Below are 18702 nucleotides of genomic sequence, written 5' to 3' on the forward strand. Positions count from 1 at the left end.
GCTAAGATTACTTTTTGAACTGAATTCTTGTAATTTATGTCTCCAGAAGATACTACCACAAATGTGACAGCAATTCATAGAATAAGTTGACTTGCTCATGTGTGCTGTCACTACCATATCCTTCTGTGCAGCACTGGGGTTAGCTAACTTTTCCTAACTTGTTCTATTTTGAAATAGGAGCTTTGATAGTGCACACACAAAGTGAAGTCTGGCCACACAGATATTTAAGGTGGGCTGATGGAGGCTTTGATTGTGTGGGTAGTATATCCTGTTGCACTGTTCACTGGATAATTTATTTTATTCTTGTAATTTGCCCTCACCTCCTGAGGTTGGGCTAGCCCCAGCACTAGACCAGTGAAGAGGCAAGTGCCAAACAAGCTTAGGGAACTGGGATGGGCAGAGTTAGACAAGGTCTGCAGGCAGTTGAAACAGGTTTGTACTAGGCTTAAAAATAATGAAAAGCTATTAACCGAATACTAAAATGAAAGCAGTAAGTAAAAGCTAGAATGTTGTGTTTCTTGCATGCTTCAATAGTCTGCATGCAATAGCCTGATGAAGTGAGGTTTGGAACAGACTAAAAGAAAAGGAAGTGGAATAAACCAAGCTGGTGGAGTACCCAGGGATGCTATCATGGTGGGATGGCACATACTCAAGTTACAACCTACATATGTGAGATCAAATATTGCTCCACTGAACTGAACATCGCTGTGTATCTCTGAGTGAGTAGCAGGTTTCACTAAGCTCTCCCTTTCCTCTGGTCAATACAGTGTGAGAGAAAGTCTGGGAGGTTAAGTATGACCATAGACAGTAATAAAGATGATGTGAATGTCATCTAGTTCTCCAGATGCTCTGCCTGTATTGTATTCGTGTCACCTTCTGCTCTGAAATCATGCCCTTTATAGATCTTGAAGACACTTATGGCATTATAAGCATACGGACCATGTGGACATGCCTGGTTTAATCGAGAACAATTTGAACCTCCACTTGCTGTTATCTCTTGTAGTGTACTCCAGCCTAATGTTAAGTTGGTGATAGCCTTTAGACCTGCAAGGACTAGAAAGCAAATTTCCCATGCAACATGAGCATCTCTTGTTCTGCTTCCTGAAAACAGAAGAAAGAGGAAACAATGTGGCAGTTATAAGTTGGGGAAGGATGTAGTTGGGAGGATGTGCTGCTGTTATGGGAATGGGTGGCTTGGAGGAAGACACTGGAAATATTGCAGGAGGCATGTAGCGCCACTGCGATCCTAAAATGGACTGGGTGGGAGCAGGGCAGGAAGAACTAGTAGTTCAACCCAGCTGCATTGGAGGACCAGAATTTTATGTGGTATTGGACACCGCAGGATGTTTGTGTATGGCCTGACTTACGAATAGTGCTACTTTTTGATGATGTGACAAAGGATGAGATTTCCTAAGGAGTCTGCTTGAGTGCATGAGATGAGCAGTATCAAAGAGACATTTCAATCTGTTTATATTTCATACACTAGGTTGCAGAGCAGATGAGACTCTAATCCTGTATCTTTGCATTCTCTACATATGACATTTGTATTGGGTTGTCAAAGCAAACCTGTAAGCTCTTTGGTATTAGGCTGCTGTGATGTTAGGTGTAAATGATAATAATTGCTTAACTTTGGCATTTGTGAACAGCTTTTGAAAGAAAGAAGGACAGACAAAGTGTTTTTAAGTAGGCAATGACACTTGGAGGAAAGAAGTCAAAAGCAGAAGTAAAGTTTAATTTGTAAGATTATTGCGTTGCTGTGTGCAATAGTCAGGAATGATCCACGTTAACCCTCTGAATAGGGTGTTTAGATAGCTTCACAGTTTTACTGACTTGAAAGGACTTACCTGACCTCTACCAACTAAGGAGCTGGCAGCTATTCTTTATTCAGTGGCAACGTATAGCCAGGGTAGTGCCTCATTAATCTCTTAAGAAACAGGCCCATTCCTAATTCTCTTCATTCGGAGTAACAGAATAATATGGAAATCTAAAATAGAAAAGGGAAAAAAAATAAAAGGAAACATCGAACATCCTGTGCATTCTGCAAAAATATGCTGATGGAGTGAGTTGTTGCAGCTCTCATTATAAGATCTCAGTGAACAAAGAATGGATATTTACAATGATTCTTATTTGTTTCAGGTACAGTGTGAAGGAAGATAAACTCTTCCATCATTAGATTTCCCTAAGGAAAAAAGAGCAACTAGCATTCCTTGAAATAAGTATACAACCTGGTGTATATAATCTTGCATCTGAATATAGGTGCAAATTGATGAGTGAAGCAGGTGAACAATACTTTCTTGCTTCAGTAAGATTCCTTTGACATTTCTGCTATTCTTGTTTCTCAAGATGATGTAACAGACATCCCTCTGCTAAAAGCTCAGCTGTAATTAGAAAATGGCAGCTTTCTTCTAATGGGTTGTGTCACTGTCCTGAACAGGTGACAGGTAATAATCTAAGAGTCTGACTTGAGAAGGTTAGTTTATGGGGTTCCATTGATTTTGTTTTCATAGGTATTTGATGGTGTGCTGCAGGATCACCTAGCTGTACAGCAAAACTGTAGGCTATCTTGAAACAAAATTAGAAATCTGTTTTTGCTCCCTTCCCCTTTGCAAATGTGTTATAGTTCTGATGTCCATCAGAGCTATTAGCCATATCCATCATCTCTGTGAATTTTAGCAAAACGTTTAGCTTGAGTGCTCTTAACCCCATTGCAGTGCGTGTGCTTTTCAGCTGAGGGCAGGTCCTTGCAGAAGATGAGGGACCAGCTTGCTGTACCACTCAAGCATGATCAATTATGATGGCCTGATCACAGTACTGACTGTAGGCAGGTGCTGTATATACGTGTGCACGTGCCATTTCTCTGTTAAAGAATTTTATGCCTGATTAACTACTTTTTTCTCTTTCTTGCTCAAACATTGACCTAGCTGATCCTTAACTGTTCGTGTAAACATTGTCTTTTAGGTTAATTGCTTAAGATGTATATATGAGGAGCTAAATTGCCTGAATTATCTGCTTTTCATACATGCTTAGCAGAGATCTATATTTGTATGCTTGCACTAAAAAAGGTAATTATTCCATGGGTAGTCCAGGTTAAAAATCTCAACTCTAGACATTAAATCATGATGGATTATGCTATTCATTATCTGCATTACAGTATCCCCTGCAGGCAGCCCATGAGATCAGGATGCTCATTCTGTATAAAACTCCTGGTAAGAGGAGGTCCCTGACCAGTAGAGCTTGCCATCTAAGTAGATAAGACAAATGGAAAGTATTATTATCCTCATTAAACAGATGGGGAGCTGCAGCACAGTAAAACTAAATGCCTTGCGTAGGCTGCACTGGGATGCTGTGGGAGAGCTATGAAGCAAACCCAAATTGTCTAAATCTCAACTCAGTGCCTTTGTCATCTTTCTCTGATTACAGCAGAATATGTCTAGCTGTCCTGTGTACTACAATGACCTTTAAGAAGTATTTAGTCCATGTTTCCATAATACTAATGACAGTTTTGAATTCTTTCATCATATGTAGTATGTCTAAATGTTAAATAAATATACCAAAGCAAAATTAATTTTCAATTTTTATCTTGTTGAAAGTGCCAAATTGGCACAATTAGCTGGTTTCCATGAGTTCCACTGCAGGCTATCAGCCAATCAGCCTAATTGCAATGTTACCTTCAGTTAAATGGGAAACAGGACACGCAGAGAAGCTGCTAGAAGGAGCATGTGAACATGGTGTAATGCAAAGTTTTTGCAAATAAGCACTTATTTTGGTCCAGGTAATCATAGTCACTGGTAAAACCCAGTATCAGGCCCTTTGTGATGGAAGGATTTTTGTCTATTTGGTTGTTACAGCACACATGTATAGACACTTGCAACTTAAATAACAACCTGTGTCCTGGAAGGAAATAAGATCCATAGGCAGTTCTTCTGTTTCAGCCTCTATTTCATGACACCTTTTTATTCACAGCCCCCTCCCCGACCATCTCCCTCCCCCATCTAGACTTGGTGCAAAGAACACGTTCTTCTCTTTCTGGTTGGGATGTGCAACGTGGCAAATAATCCAATCAAAAGAGGTAGAGGATGAGTCTTGCCTGTTTAGACCTTAAAACCTAAAAAGGTCTTAAGTTGACATAGGTCATGATGCAGGGCCATGATTCATGGCCCATACAGGAATATATTAGAAAGGGCTTGAAGTAGACAAAATGCTGATTCCTCCCTGCTTACCCAAAGCCAGCTGCCTTCTTATAAAGCATCAAGGTTGGGTACGCTCCAGCAGATCAAGGATTAGATAAGTAGGAAGGTGGCTTAGATATGCCCTCTTTGCCCTTATTCCTTATTTGTGGATAAGCCTGGTTTGTTGTTGTTGTTGTTGTTGTTGTTGTTTTTGTTTGGTTTGTTGTTGTTGTTGTTTGGTGTTTTTGTCTTTGGTTTTTTTTTGGGGGGGGAGGTTGTTTTTTGTTTAGTTTTGGGTTTTTTTGTAGAAAAGCTGAAATAACAGACAAATCTATGTGTTCAGCTTAATTTAAATGAGAACCTCATGTTAATCAGGGAGGAGTTCATCATAGTTGCTTGAATGAATAAGATCAGAATTAAACCTTGATATTGGGTCAGGACCAGCTGTGGAAAGAGCTGATACTATATGTGTATCTGAATGACTATCCAGACATCAAAAGGCTTTTTTATTTATGGAATAGTCCGAGGGGAAAATGAGTGCCCAGGATGTTTTGTACTGTGCTGTTCAGTTTTCTGAACTTCAGCCAGCTTGTCTCTAAGTGAAATATCAATAAGGCAAATGAGGAAAAACTTAATGAGTGGGAAGAAAAGGAGAATAAAAAAACCTACTGTTTTCAATAGTGTCACTGAATCCAATCAGAGAGCTGACATCTGAAATTCCATTGGTGACAGAGAATTTGTTTCAGATCAGCTAAATGCAAAAGAAATGGCTTGTGAATGACTTTATCTCAGTAATTTAATGCTGCAGACCAAACAGTAGATTTGCATTCCAGTTTAGCACATGCACGTGTCTTCTTTTAGCGATCTGAGTTGCAAAATCAGGAAGATTGTGGCTGCAGCCACAGCAGCAAGCAGTGCAAAGACCAGGAAGATACTGTACTCACAGCCTGAGACTACTATACATTATGTGTAACACTTCTCTGTGTGGTGCTGTGATCCTAACTTGCTACCTGTTTGGATTGTAAGTACTGAGCACCAAACTCCCCTTGTTTTGCTGCCTCTCCTTTATTATTAAGAATCTGCTCCTCATTGCCTTTCAGTTTTTAGCTCCTTCCACTTGGCTGATTCTGAAACTCCAGAGTGGATGGGACCTGTCTGAGTTCTTCTCTTTCTCCCTTCTTTTCTGCAGCTCTGGTAGTAGTTAGTCAAAGAACCTGGGAACAGAGGAGAGAAAGAATAAAGCTGTTTTACTTCCCTCCTGTGTTTTTTTTTTAAGACTTGAACCTAGGCTCAATGTGTAGGAAGGGCTTACCTTGTAGGGTAATATTTGTTTTTCTGATATAGACTGATGCAATACCACTAGTTCCTGGTATGCTTTTAATTATAGAACATCTGAAGTTGGTAGGGACCCATAAGGATCATTGAGTCCAACTCCCTGCTTCTCACAGGACTACCTAAAACTAAACCTTATGACTAAGAGTCTCATCCAGATGCTTCCTGAACTCTGATAGACTGGGTGCCCTGACCATTCCCTTGAAGAGCCTGTTCCAGTGACCAACCACCTCTCAGAGAAGAACCTTTTCCTAATGCCCTCATTACTTGTTGTTTGCTGCTTTCTGGGGGTCAAACAGTGTGACAGTGCCATGTGCAAGAGTCAGTGGAGCTATACTAATTTACATCAAGGTTTAATCTGTTTGTGTAAATCACTATCAGTGTTTCCAAGTTACTAACTCCTGATTGATTAATCTATTTACTCGTAGTTGTTAGCCATCGGCTTCTCTGACAGACTATACAGGCTCAAGATTCCCGATCACTTAGAAAGCCTCCCTCACCCCATCTTTTGTCTCAGAATTCAACCAACTTTCAAACAAAACAAAACAACTGGTTCTGAGCCATTTCAAAAGAAGACCCAGAAACCAAGCCTTATCCTGGCCTACTGCTGTCTGCAAGGATTTGAGGTGGATCACAGATACCTCACTGTACATCAAATTACTAGGAGAATTAAGTAATCCAATAAACCTTGCAGTGGAAGTGCAGAACGTAAGACTACCTGGTGGTTAGGAAAACACTCTCAAGGAAGCCTGTTTTCTGCCAGAGCTTCCAGTCTCCAGACACACATGTTCATTGCCTGATCTGTAAGACTGACCTCTGGGCTTTTGCTCCAGACCTAGGGTCACCTACAAGATCTGGTAGGCAACAGAATTAGTCCCATTTCAAAAGTAGAGGACAGGTAACCTGTGTGCTACTTATCAGCCAGGATATTCATGTCACTTCTGAGGATAACATTTGATTTTTTTTTCCTAACAATAAAATTATCTCCTCGGATGGAAAGCCATAGGCTTACCAAAACAGCATGTGTGCTTATATTCCCAACTATTCATTTGCTATTTTAGTCACCTTAACACTGCTTCTTAAAGAGCCACATTGTGTTTGTTTTTTTTTTTTTTTTTTAAGGATTAGAATTACCTGAACCTCAGAAAAATCTGACTCTGGAGGTAAAGAAATGAGGAGGTAGGGAAATGAAGACTAGTTTGTGTAATCAGTGATGCTTACACAAGGTGTAGCCACTGCTGATTTGATGCTATAGATCAGGGCTGTCAAACTCATTTTCACCAGTGACCACATCAGCCTGATGGTTGCCTTCATAGGGCTGAATGTAATTTTAGGACTGTATAAATATAACTACTCCTACATTTATACAGTCCTAAAGTTACATTCGGCCCTTTGAACGCTATCGTGAGGCTGATGTGGCCCCCAGTTAAAATGAGTTTGAGAACCCTGCTGTAGACATTTCAGTTCCCTAGTAGGGAGAATATTACCAGCTAAAAGGCAGAATTAGGTAAACCAAGCTAACATTTTTTAAGCTACTCCAAGATTGATCCATCTGCGTCTGATGTGGCAGCCTCTGTGTAGCGCATTTGGGAACAGCAAACTTGGGAGAAAACCAGCAGTAGAATTTAAATACAGACAAAATATTCTACATAGTTCTTTTTTCTCTTCTTGACCATCTGCTTCTCACCTTTTCATTCACTAACACATGCAGTGCAGCTTCTGTATGCTGGTTTGAGACTCCTAGAAACAGGACAAATTTTCTATTATTATAATTGCAGGTGAGGTCCCATTGCAAGCTTACCTCAGGGTTTATAAGTACATGTGAAGGGAGAACTGCAGAATTTCAGAGTAATTTCTTTTTCCCTTCATCTCATTGTAAGTCAGCTGAGCAGCACGGTCATGTCATTTGCCCTTATCATCTTGGGGGAGCCTCTGTCAGTTTGCCCAGCACTTGGGGTCAGCCAGATGTTCGGTGTGAACGTGAGTGTGAAGCCAGCCCTGCCAGCTCACTTGCTCCCCAAGCAGAGTGTGCAGGGACCGCTCGCTGCTGCTTTCCTCTGCTCAGAGCACCGAGCTGTCTGATCGCGTTTCATGCTGGAGCTCCAGATGACAAGAAATATCCTGGGGATGGTCAATTCAGGGAAGAAGCTCCATTTACTAAGTACACAGGTGATGCTGAAGTCTGAGTAAAAGATATAAGTTTTAGACCCTAATTAACTTCGCATGTCTTTGCCGTAGATGGAGAATACTGGATTAACCCCAAGCCAGAGCTTTTAAGTTGTATTTGCTTCTTCCATTAGCTATGGTCTCAAGCAACTACTTGATAAATGGAATGAAGCACGGACTTGTAAGAGCTACTCTAATGTTTTAGTTCTTCCTCAGCTGCATCGTACTTTGCAACTAGGATGAGTTTCTGTCTTGACTAAGATAAAGACTGACACCAGATCACGTCACACCTTTGCATTATGTTTACAGAAGAGATGAAACAACCCTCAAATAGAGTTAAAGACCAGTGAGAACTTTATTTGTGCTAAGGAATAATAATCTATGAACTGTTAAATGGGCCTATGCCCCCCACTGTTGTGATGTGAGAGTGATTCCTGGCTAATATTTGATGACACTTCATTGATTTTGAGTCAGTTTTTGTAGAAGATGGAAAATGATTAGTAATGCCACAAAATGCCAGTTAAAATCCTACAACACATAGTATGGGAAAGTGTAGTCTCTCAACTCTCCCTAATGCAGTAAGACTGAATGATTCCAACTGAAAGCAGTAATGAGACTAAAATGAAACACTGTTAATGTGTTAGAACTGCATATGTTGTATATCTTTCCAGAAATAATTACTGCAGATTTCTTTGAGCCTTATTAATCAGCAGGAGTTTTTACACATTCATAAAAAGTATAGTCCAAACATAAACAGAGCTGTGCTATATATCCAGCAGGCATAAAGCATGCATGACTTTGTCACAATCACAATGAATTAACTATTAAGGCTTTTAGAGGATAATAGGTGATGAACCAAATTTAGATACATGCCATTTTCATAATGGAGTTCCTGTTCATAAGTTTGCTCATATACATTACTGCCTTTTTACAGTTTATGAGCAAACTTATCATTTTTATGCTGAAAAAAAAAAAAAAAGACTAGGAGGCTAAAGAGATTTACTTCCAAGGAAGTATTAAAAGAGCTAAATATGCACAGCATGGCAGAGAGAGGGCTCAGATGGGATATAAGTCTACAAATATTCAAGGACTCTAGCTACTATGGGCAAAAAAGAAGCACGCATGGGGCTACAAAGCGTGGTAAGTAGGAGCAATGGTATGGAACTAACAAAACAAGAATTCAATCCAAGTGTCAGCAAAACTTTGGTACTGAGATGTAGAATCAGAATCCACTGTGATGGAAATTGATGGAAGCAAACTGCCCTTTCTCTTTTGTTGTGAAGTTCATGTGGTAGATCAGTACACTGAGATTTTATTGACTGTAATCCCAGTTATTGTTACTGTCTGGGCACTGTCCCATCATTTCTAATTTGTTGTTCAGTCTCCTTCTGTACAAGTCCAGCAGACTGCAAAAGAAGTAATTTCTGAGATGCAAGTACAATTCCCATTGCACTTTTTCTTCTGTTCTGCTCTCCTTGATCAGTTCCTTGGAAAAAAAAAATCAAAGAAAATTTTTAAAAACTGAGAAAGCCCTTTATAATGTTTCTACTCCCTATTAGTGTATCTGATCAAAATGCCTTTGGGGATTTTTGTGAAATCAAACTTCTTGTGATAAATAGTGATGTGTTAAACACTTTTATGTTCAAAAGTGGAGGAAAGTTTCTTTTTGTTTTTTTTTTTCTTTCCTTTTTTGAGTGCTGCTAAAATCTGTCATGTACTATGGGTAACCTTTATTGTACTTGGGGATGATCTTCGTATTGCTGTCCTTAGGAACCTAGAGCCAACATTGGCAAGCACTGATACCTGAAAGCAGGAACAGGACCCCTGTAAAGAACAGGTTGTTCTTCAGTACCCGCAGTTCTGTTTTCCAGTACCTTAGTGGGAATTCTTGCATTGATTTTGACTTTTCATAGGTGACTTGTATTTTTTCCAAAGTGTGGAATATGCATTAAATTTGGCAATACTTTATAGCATTCAGGGCCTCTGACTGTGTTACCCCCTTTGGTGCTCGAGTTCATGCATCTAAGTTTGTTGATGCATCTGTTTTCATTTGGTTAGGCATGGGGATGCTACACTTCTGCGGGGAAGACATAGGATTTTGACAGGGCCAACCATAGTAATGAGGCAGCTCCACTCAGTCTGGTAGATATTCTTTCAAAATAAATGGTATCATATATGATATGAGAAAAGGAAAATTACAAAGCAGGTTATATTAAAGGAAAGTTCTTAATTTTCAGGCAACTTGGTAAGGTGTGGCTACTATAAAATCCATTACGTTCTTTTGACTATTGGAACTATGATTTTGTAGGTAAAGGTTTGATTTCATGTATTCAAAAAAGAGAAATACTGTTTACACTTTCAGTATTAAAGATACTATCCCTGCAGAGAAGTTTATGTGCAGAATGTGATGTAATGTTTATAGTATTTCTCTTTATATCAAATTATAATCTAAAAATCAATTTAAAAAATTCTTTTTGGAAGATCGTGTAGGCCTAAAGCACAGTAGCACAATCTGATAATCCTCCTTTTAACTCAAAAATAAAGGACTGTCTCTTTTTTATCAGAACAGGCAAAGATCTTTCAGATGTGTGGAGACCCTGCACCTTAATGTGTGCCTTTGTTTTAAAACATGATAAAAGCATAAAAGTAATAAGTGGTTAGTTGTGGGCCATGCCAAGCCCCACATTCCCTTACATTCCTTCACACTGAGAAAGAACACCTTCCTCCAGAATAAGGCTATATTGGAGTGCTTAGCCCAATTTGGGGCTCCCCAGCAGAAGAGACATGTACATACCAGAGGAGGAATCCAATGGAGGGGCACTGTGGTGATTATGGAGCACAGGATGTGCAAGGACAGACCGAAAGAGCCTGGTTTGTTCTGTTTAAAGAAATTAAAGCAAGGAGGAGATTTTGTTCCTGTCTTCCAACTACTTTATGGTAAAGTATAAAGAAAATACAGCTTTTGGAAGGATTCACAGGGATCTGACAAGAGGTAACAGACAGAAGTTACAAGGGAAATTCCAATTAGAGATACGGAGTATTTTTGTTATTATGAAGAGGATCAAATATTGAAAAGAGGTGTTCAGTGAGGCTGTGGATGGCTGTCCATCTTCATCCTGGGAGACACTGTGACTGGATACAGCTCTGCACAGCTTCATCTAGTTGACTGTGCTGTTTGCAAGGGGTTGGACGGGATGATCTCCAAAGGTCACTGCCAACCTGTATCTTTCTGTGATAAGAGACTCTGTCTTGTAGCAGCCAGTACTGGACTATTGTTGAAGACCAAAGTTATATATGTACACATTAGGACCAGGCAGACAAATTAAAATCCCTCCCATGCTATGAGTTATCTTGGCAGACCAACAAGTTCAGCTCAATAAATTATCTGTAGTTTCTTCTGCCTGAGGTGCTTATTAATTAGGAAGTGAAATGTTTTACCGAAATTAATGCTGATCAGTGAGGATTTGGTAATCCAGCCTAACTGACAGGCAAAATGTATGTCTGTATCAAGCTTGCAGTTGATGTTACAGAGGTAAGATTGCCAGTAAATCTATTTTTTTTTCTGTTCATCATGGGAGCTGCTGCAGGTCAAGAGCAGATAGCTTGCTGGATCACTTTCAGAGGAGCAACCTACTTGCTCATGTGTTTTACCTCGTATTGTCTCTGTCAGAAAAGCAGCTAAGTGTCCCCCTTGCAGAAAGATTGACAGTGTAGGCACTACGTGATGGAACGCAGCATAGGCTGACTGTTGAATTTATTTGTCCAGTTTCTTAGATAGGTTATGCTAATTTGTAGGCTGTTTTGTCTAAACAAATTGTTTGCTAATCCATGAACTCCAAAACTGTTTTGGAATGTGTCACTATTCCAAAGAGACTGCTAGTTCTTGAGTCTTCCTACTACATTCTTGCTGTTTGTTGAAAAGGATTCAAATAATGCTTTGCAAGAAACTTCTGTCTACTGCCATTAGCAAAGTCGAGAAGAGGGTCTGGCACTATATCCTTCTGAGACAAACTCCCATCAAATTTAAAAGCATTACTTCAAGCATCAGTCTAAACACAGCATTCTCAGTTGCCATCGGCCCAATCCTGTGCATTAGGGTGTGATGCTCAGTTGTCATGCAGAGAAGCAAGTATCTATAACATGTGAGAAAACAAAGAATCTTGTTTCTTTGGGAAGGAAATATAATTAACTTGTGGCTCTCTGCCTTTGTGAGCTGTGATGGAGATGTGCTATAAATGATGGACAGAGGGAACAGTTCTGGATTATCCCACTGATATTAAGAGGCTGGATGAATGGAACTGGAACTACTGGGTCAGAAGCCTAGTGCAGGTCCAATGGAAATGGAGTTGCAAGTTGGGACCTCTTCCTCTCTAATAGATTTTTCTCTCTCTGACATCAGGAGGATGATGCATAACTATGAGGTAGGCTTGATAGCAATTGCATACTTCCTTTACTCCTTTCATGGGAACCTATGGGAAGGTCATGGGCTTTGTAGAATATGAAGGCAAGTGCTGAGAAACTGGCCTTAGTTTTCTTAAGGGTTGGAAATCAGCAGTGGTATCCAGATAGAAGGGTGTCACCATACCTCCCTTCTTATCAAAACTTCTGTGGGGTTATTTCAGGTGTAATTTATGAAAAGCTTTGCAGTAAGTACCTCTCCAGTGAACCTCTTCTAGATTGCATCCCACTGTTTGTCAAGTAGTGTGGTAAAGTATCTCTCAGTACAAAGTCAGATAATTTTTTTTTTTTTTAAATGGAGTTTTACACGAATGCCTTCCTTTGGATTGTCACTTCCTCATGCATAAATCTTCATTATACCAACAGCCTACCACCCCATGAAGGAAAGCAAAACTCATTTTTATTTTTCTCTGTATTTATCAGCACAGTGAGAGAACTAATTTGAAAAGGAGCTGTGAGAGCTTCCAGAAGGTGTGGTGGGAGTTTGGTTGCAGTGAGCTTTCAATGGTCTTATGTTTCTCCCTTTTAAATTTGAATGGGATGTGCCACATGGGCATCATTCCCTTTGGGATGATACTGAGGATGGAACTGAAAGTGAACTTTTATTGGAAGGTGCTACAGAAACAGAGGAGCAGGTTGTGCGTGCGTCTGTACATACACTTTAGTCTGGTGGGTCAGAAGATGCTCTGATGTGTGTAGGTTATGCCTTGTGGCCAGCTCAATCTGAAGCCTCAATTTTTACTTTCTGACATGTTGGTTTGGGTTCAGGTAGGGTTTTTCTTCAGAGGGGGATGATAAATATGCTGACATGTGCTTATAGCTTTTACCAGGGGGTGAATTTGAAGCCTCCACTTTGAGGTTGACCTCACCTAATTTACCTTTGCAATAAAAAATACAGTGCATGTCTCTACTGTCTGCACACAGTGGGATTACTAATATGTGTTAGTTATCTGTGATATATCTGTGATATAACTGTACTTTTTGTGAATGAATGCTAATAGTAAGAAAGGTAAAACTAGAGGTTTTATTTAAAAAGGAAAATATTTTGCTATGGAGAAAAAAATCATAATCCTATTTATCTAGGTTTTGACTTTCTGAACAGTGTACATTAATTTTGGTTCACTATGTGACTACCAAAAGCTGCAGTGCATGAAACCCACTTCCCACTAGTAACACTGCGGAGGAACCTCTAAGCCTGTGTAGGGAAAGATTTAGACATGGTACGTAATTATCACTGAGATAACATTTATTCTCAGATTTCCTAAATTTTGAGTGTTTGACTTCAGTTTTAGCATCTTCTATGATGGCAATACCATGCCTGTTTCTCTAGCGTGAATTGAAGAAGACAACAGCACCATCATGGTCTCACCAAAAGATCCAGCCCATGGGCTTCTGCTGCTCTGATCCCAAGATGGAGGGTTTTAGAAGGGTTGTTATATATGACTTGATGTTGCAGGGGACAACACTGTCGAATAATGAAATTATGCTTAATTTATTGCCAATTAAGATAAACTTTTAATTACTGGTTCTGGTATTAAGAAATAATGACAAACAATTACACACTTGAGAAAACACCTCAGCTTCCCTCCAGACACCTTTCTTCGCACCTTGCCAGTCTCCAGTCCACTCCCTGCACATTATACTTGTCATGGGCCTCAATATGGGATGCTTTCCTTTTTCTGCCACTCTTTGTTTCTTGCTAATTTTTTTCATGGCCCCAGCGTGGGGTCCTCACCAGGCCACCATCCTCTCAAAGGCGTAGCTCCTCCTGGGTATCCACGTGACAGGCATCTCCTGCCACTGCACAGGCCTTGCCTTTTCCTCTGGTGTGTCCTGCCCAGATCGGCTAGTGCCAGTAGGTCCAGTTTCTCTAAAACTGGCAGGCATATTGTATTCTGAACCAAACCATTCCCCATCTGCTCTTAAAAACATTCTTCCTCAGGTTCTTCTTTTTTCCTCGAAGTCATTCATTGGCTTTGTCTTTACTGCCTCTGTGCCTGGTGAGTGCAGAGAAGGGAGGAAAAGCTTTCTTCAGAGCACAGGTAAAAGAGGTCCCTGAATGTTTCTCTGATTCCCGGCAATAACCAGTATTCGAGGTGATATCGTGTAAAGTGGGACTGGAGGCTGTTGGCTCCGAAAGGACAGCAGAAAGGCATTGCCTGCGTGTGCGGATGCCACAGGAGAGGGGAAGATGCTCTGTGGAATGGTTTGTGAGTTTTCTGGTCATGCTGTGAGCTGTGGGAAGGATGTGGGATGTTTGAAATGCAGTTTTTTGAAGGCTAATAACTTCCCCACAAAAATCCACTCATAGTTGGGTAAGACAAAAGGCATGTGCCTGAAATGGTGGCGCACTTTGTTTCAGGTCCCTGCTCTAAATACTGGAGCATGAGAGGATTTTGAATTAAGCCACCAGAAACTTAACCTGGGCAGAGTAACATACTTTGTCCTGCTTCATTCTTAGAAGTAATTGAGGTGCCATTTTTGAAGTTCTTCCAAAAGCTTTTATCCTTTGGACAGAAATAAGCTCAGAATATATAAGCATAGACAATCAGGCTTTGGCAAAATTATTTGCTGACAAAATTGGAGTCCTGTGGTAGCAAATGATGATCACTGTTTGTAATGGGTACGAGTCCTTCCTTTGTTGTAGAAATTGCCTGATTTAATCCAGGGTATACCAGTGAATTTCACAGGAGACAGTGGTGTTTGCATGCACATTTTGGAAAAGCCATGTTTTATGGATGATCCAAAAAGTACCCCACAGCAAAATAAAATATAGCAAAGTGTCTGTGCATCTTTGCAAAGAGTGCTGTGCTTTGTTCTTTTTCAATTAATTCTATGTAAGCAAGCTAAAATCGTAAATGTAAAAAATAAGCAAGCTGCACCAAGGCTGGCTTGCAAAGCCATAGAGAAGGTCAGTGTTGGATGGTAATGATATGGAAATTAGCTTGGACCACAAGCATGAATGAGTTCTGTGAATCAAAACTGGACAGTAATATGATCCAGTATTAGGGTCAGGCAGGTGTGAAGATGCTAGTGATGAAGATTAGAAAATAAACTTTAAGACTTGCGGGTCAAAATGTAATGAGTTCTGTAGACAGTGTAATTGTACTAGTGGAGAAAGGTATTTCCCCTTCTTGACCTTTTGCCCTCCATTCAACCATAGAAAATCACAGGTTCAAAGGTTTGGTTTTGACTTACCAGGCAGTGAAGAAGCTCTGATAAGGCTTTGTAGCTATTAAACTTTCATAGGTTTGCAGCCTCGTGGTTGAAGCTAAAGAGACACTAACCATGTTTTTCTCTTGGGATAGGATTTCAATGAAGTCAATGTTGCTCAGTATTAGAATTCTAGCCTTGCAGGCTGCTAAGTGTATGGAGCTTGTGCTATAGGGAGCAGGACCTTTTCCTGAGCCTGAAATGTTTCCAAAATTGCTCTTTCCTTTACCAATCTTTGGAAAACTCAGTTTCATTTAATGTTCTGATAGTGCTTCTTCTAAAGTCTGTGCAACCACTGTGTTGATGCTGCTGCAGACCTGCGCTGCAGACCCTTCCAGCATCTTAACAAAAAGCAGAGGGTATGGTTTTTCAGAAGTGTTTGGCATTGCCAACAGCTCTTCTCACTGAAGTCAATCAGAGCTGAGGGTTTTAGAGAATCTACCTGAAATCCCTTTGTTAAAAATCTTTTATCCACTCCTTTGAGCTTTTGACTACTGGCCTTTAGACAGTTCTGTGGCTTTTGAGGAGAAAAAAAGATGAACTGACTTTGCTTTGATGTCTTCAGTACTAATCAGCCTCTTCTAGTTGAAACCCATGGGTGATTTGTGTAGCTACCCAAAATTGTCTATAAAGCTAATTTGGTATACAAGCTTTTTGGCGTGCATGTCACTTGTCTTGCAATTTCCCTTGAGAGGACTATGACACTATGGTTTCTGGGCCAGGGTACCTTCTCTTGCAATGGGAAGTCTAAGCTGTGGATTTTGCTGATGTCTTGTTAATTAGAAAGAGATGATGGGGTAAAAAATAAAGAAAACCTAGCCTGGAAAGTGTCCTCACTGGTTAGTGTCAAATAGTCCTGCTCGGGGGACAGATCTTTGTGGGATTTTATGCTGTTCTACTGAAATAAGTGCTACAAATGAGCCATACCTATGCCCAGATACTGTTGTGTTTCCCGACCAGTCTTTTATGGGCTTTTTCAGTTGTTGCATGTCGCGTGCCTTCTGTTTGCTGTAACACAGCAGCTTCACATCTTGCTGCCTGTATGACACCTGCTCCCCATTCTGCATGATCTGCTGAATGTACTTATTGTGCATCCAGAAAAAGCTGAAATAGATGTTGATGGGTTTTGCTTTTTGTTTTTTCTCCCTTCTTCTCTTGACAGTTTTTTATCATGCTGTTAATTATATTTCTGTTGGAGCTCACTGTTGTGATTCTGTTCTTCGTCTACACTGACAAGGTAAGTCAGATTCTTCATATTTCTTTCCCCTTGAGCAAATTTTTATGCCCCTTTTCCCTATAAATAAATCATGAAGCACTTGGCTTGGTATGCGCATCATGTTTCTGTCTTCCGTGAGACACCCCTCTCAGAAGGAGCTATCTCAGAATACATAAACAGCCTTGCAGGACTGGGCTCTCTTGCTTGCTCATGTGTACAACTCAAGGTCACAGATATTGCCAAGTGCATCTGCCATTTAGAAACAAAAGCAACACACATACTCCTCAACGAACAACAACAACAAAAACAAAACCAACAACAAAACAAAAACAAACAAATCTACAAACACAAAAACCCAGCCCAACCAACCAAAAAAAACACACACAAAAAATCCCCACACCAAACTCTAGAAGCTCCCCCCCAGAAAAATCAAAGAAGCCAACGAGCCTTACGAGGAACATGTAGGAAGAGACACCCACCAAAATGAATAGGATTTTTAAGAATTATGTTTACAATTTAAGAGCAACTTTTATGTTTTTACAAAGGAAGTGTCCTTAGCACAGTCAAAGGTACGCAATTAATTATCTTTCCAAGTTGCTTCTTGCAGCACATGTATACTTAGATTCTAGTCAAAAGCCTAGGTAAATGCATAGAAGTTTAATAAACAAAGCTTTTGTTTGTGGTTTCAAATTTTACTTATGTTTGACCTTTGTTCCTGTGCTTAATTTAGAGTCGTAGGGTCCTAGAATTGTTTTGGTCGGAAGAGACCCTCAGGATCATTGAGTCCAACCATAACTTAACTCTGGCACTAAACCATGTTCCTAACCTCGTCTAAACGCCTTTTAAAAACCTCCAGGGATGGTGACTCCACCAGTTCCCCAGGCAACCTGTTTCAATGCCTGACAACCCTTTCCATGAATTTTTTCTTAATATCCAGTCTAAACCTCTCCTGGCACAACTTGAGGCCATTTCCTCTTGTCCTGTCTCTTCCTACTTGGGAGAAGAGACCAACACCCTCCATGCTACAGCCTCCCTTCAGGTAGTTGTAGACAATGATAAGGTCTCTCCTCATCCTCCGTTTCTCCAGACTAAACAGCCCCAGTTCCCTCAGCTGCTCCTCATAAGACTTGTGCTCCAGGGCCCTCACCAACTTTGTCACCTCCTCTGCACTCTCTCTAGTATTTCAATGTCATTATTATGATGAGGGGCCCAAAACTGAACACAGTATTCAAGGTGGGGCCTCATCAGGGCCGAGTACAGTGGCACAATCACTTCTCTAGTCCTGCTGGCCACACTATTCCTGATACAAGCCAGGATGCTGGTGGCCTTTTTGGCCACCTGGGCACACTGCTGGCTCATATTCACCTGGCTGTCGATCACCACCCCCAGATTCTTTTCCACCAGGCAGCTTTCCAGCCACTCTCCCCTGAGCCTGTAGCGCTGCCTGGGCTTGTTGTGACTCAGGTGCAGGACCTGCACTTGGCCTTGTTGAACCTCACACAATTGACCTCAGCCCAATGGTCCAGCCAGTCCAGATCCCTCTGTGTGGCCTTCCTACCCTCCAGCAGATCAACATGCCCACCTAACTTGGTGTCATCTGCAAATTTACTAAGGGTGCACTCAATCCCCTTGTCCAGATCATTGATAAAGAGATTAAACAGAACTGGTCCAAATACTGAGCCCTGGGGAACACCACTCATGACCAGCTGCCAACTGGATTTGGCTCTGTTCACCACAACTATGTGGGCCCGGCCATCTGGCCAGTTGTTTATCCATCACAGATACACCCATCCAGGCCATGAGCTGCCAGCTTCTCCAGGAGGATGCTGTGGGATACTGTGTCAAAGGTTTTACTGGAGTCTAAGTACACAACATCCACAGCCTTTCCCTCATCTACTAGCTATTTGTATTTCTGTTGTAAGTGCAAGATTGCCTATCTGCATTATCTCTGTCCTTAAAGTAATTTTTCTAAAAAAATAATCTTATACGAATAACTCAAAATAAGGGCATAATTCTGTGTAACCGGCGTATTCAATTAAAATTGTCAGACAAAGTCTCTTCAACTGAAGACAAAGGGAGCTTGAAAATCACAGGGTAGGTGGCAAAATTTTGCCATGAATTAGCAGTCATCAGGTACATAACCTATAA

General features: G+C 40.7%; 1 protein-coding gene across 7 annotated transcripts in view; it reads left to right on the forward strand.

Annotated features, from left to right (window-relative positions):
* The window catches only part of TSPAN4 (tetraspanin 4), a gene marked incomplete at its 5' end in the record, with an annotated part of 446839 nt that overhangs the window by 372526 nt on the left and 55611 nt on the right, over positions 1–18702 (forward strand). For all 7 annotated transcript variants that reach the window (XM_082059144.1, XM_082059146.1, XM_082059143.1 and 4 more), the window contains one exon: positions 16501–16575. In XM_082059144.1, the coding sequence (XP_081915270.1) occupies positions 16501–16575 (75 nt within the window). The remainder of the gene's footprint in view (positions 1–16500; positions 16576–18702) is intronic.

The sequence above is a fragment of the Streptopelia decaocto genome, assembly GCF_964273445.1.
Source record: "Streptopelia decaocto genome assembly, chromosome: 7".
Taxonomy (NCBI): Eukaryota; Metazoa; Chordata; class Aves; order Columbiformes; family Columbidae; genus Streptopelia; species Streptopelia decaocto.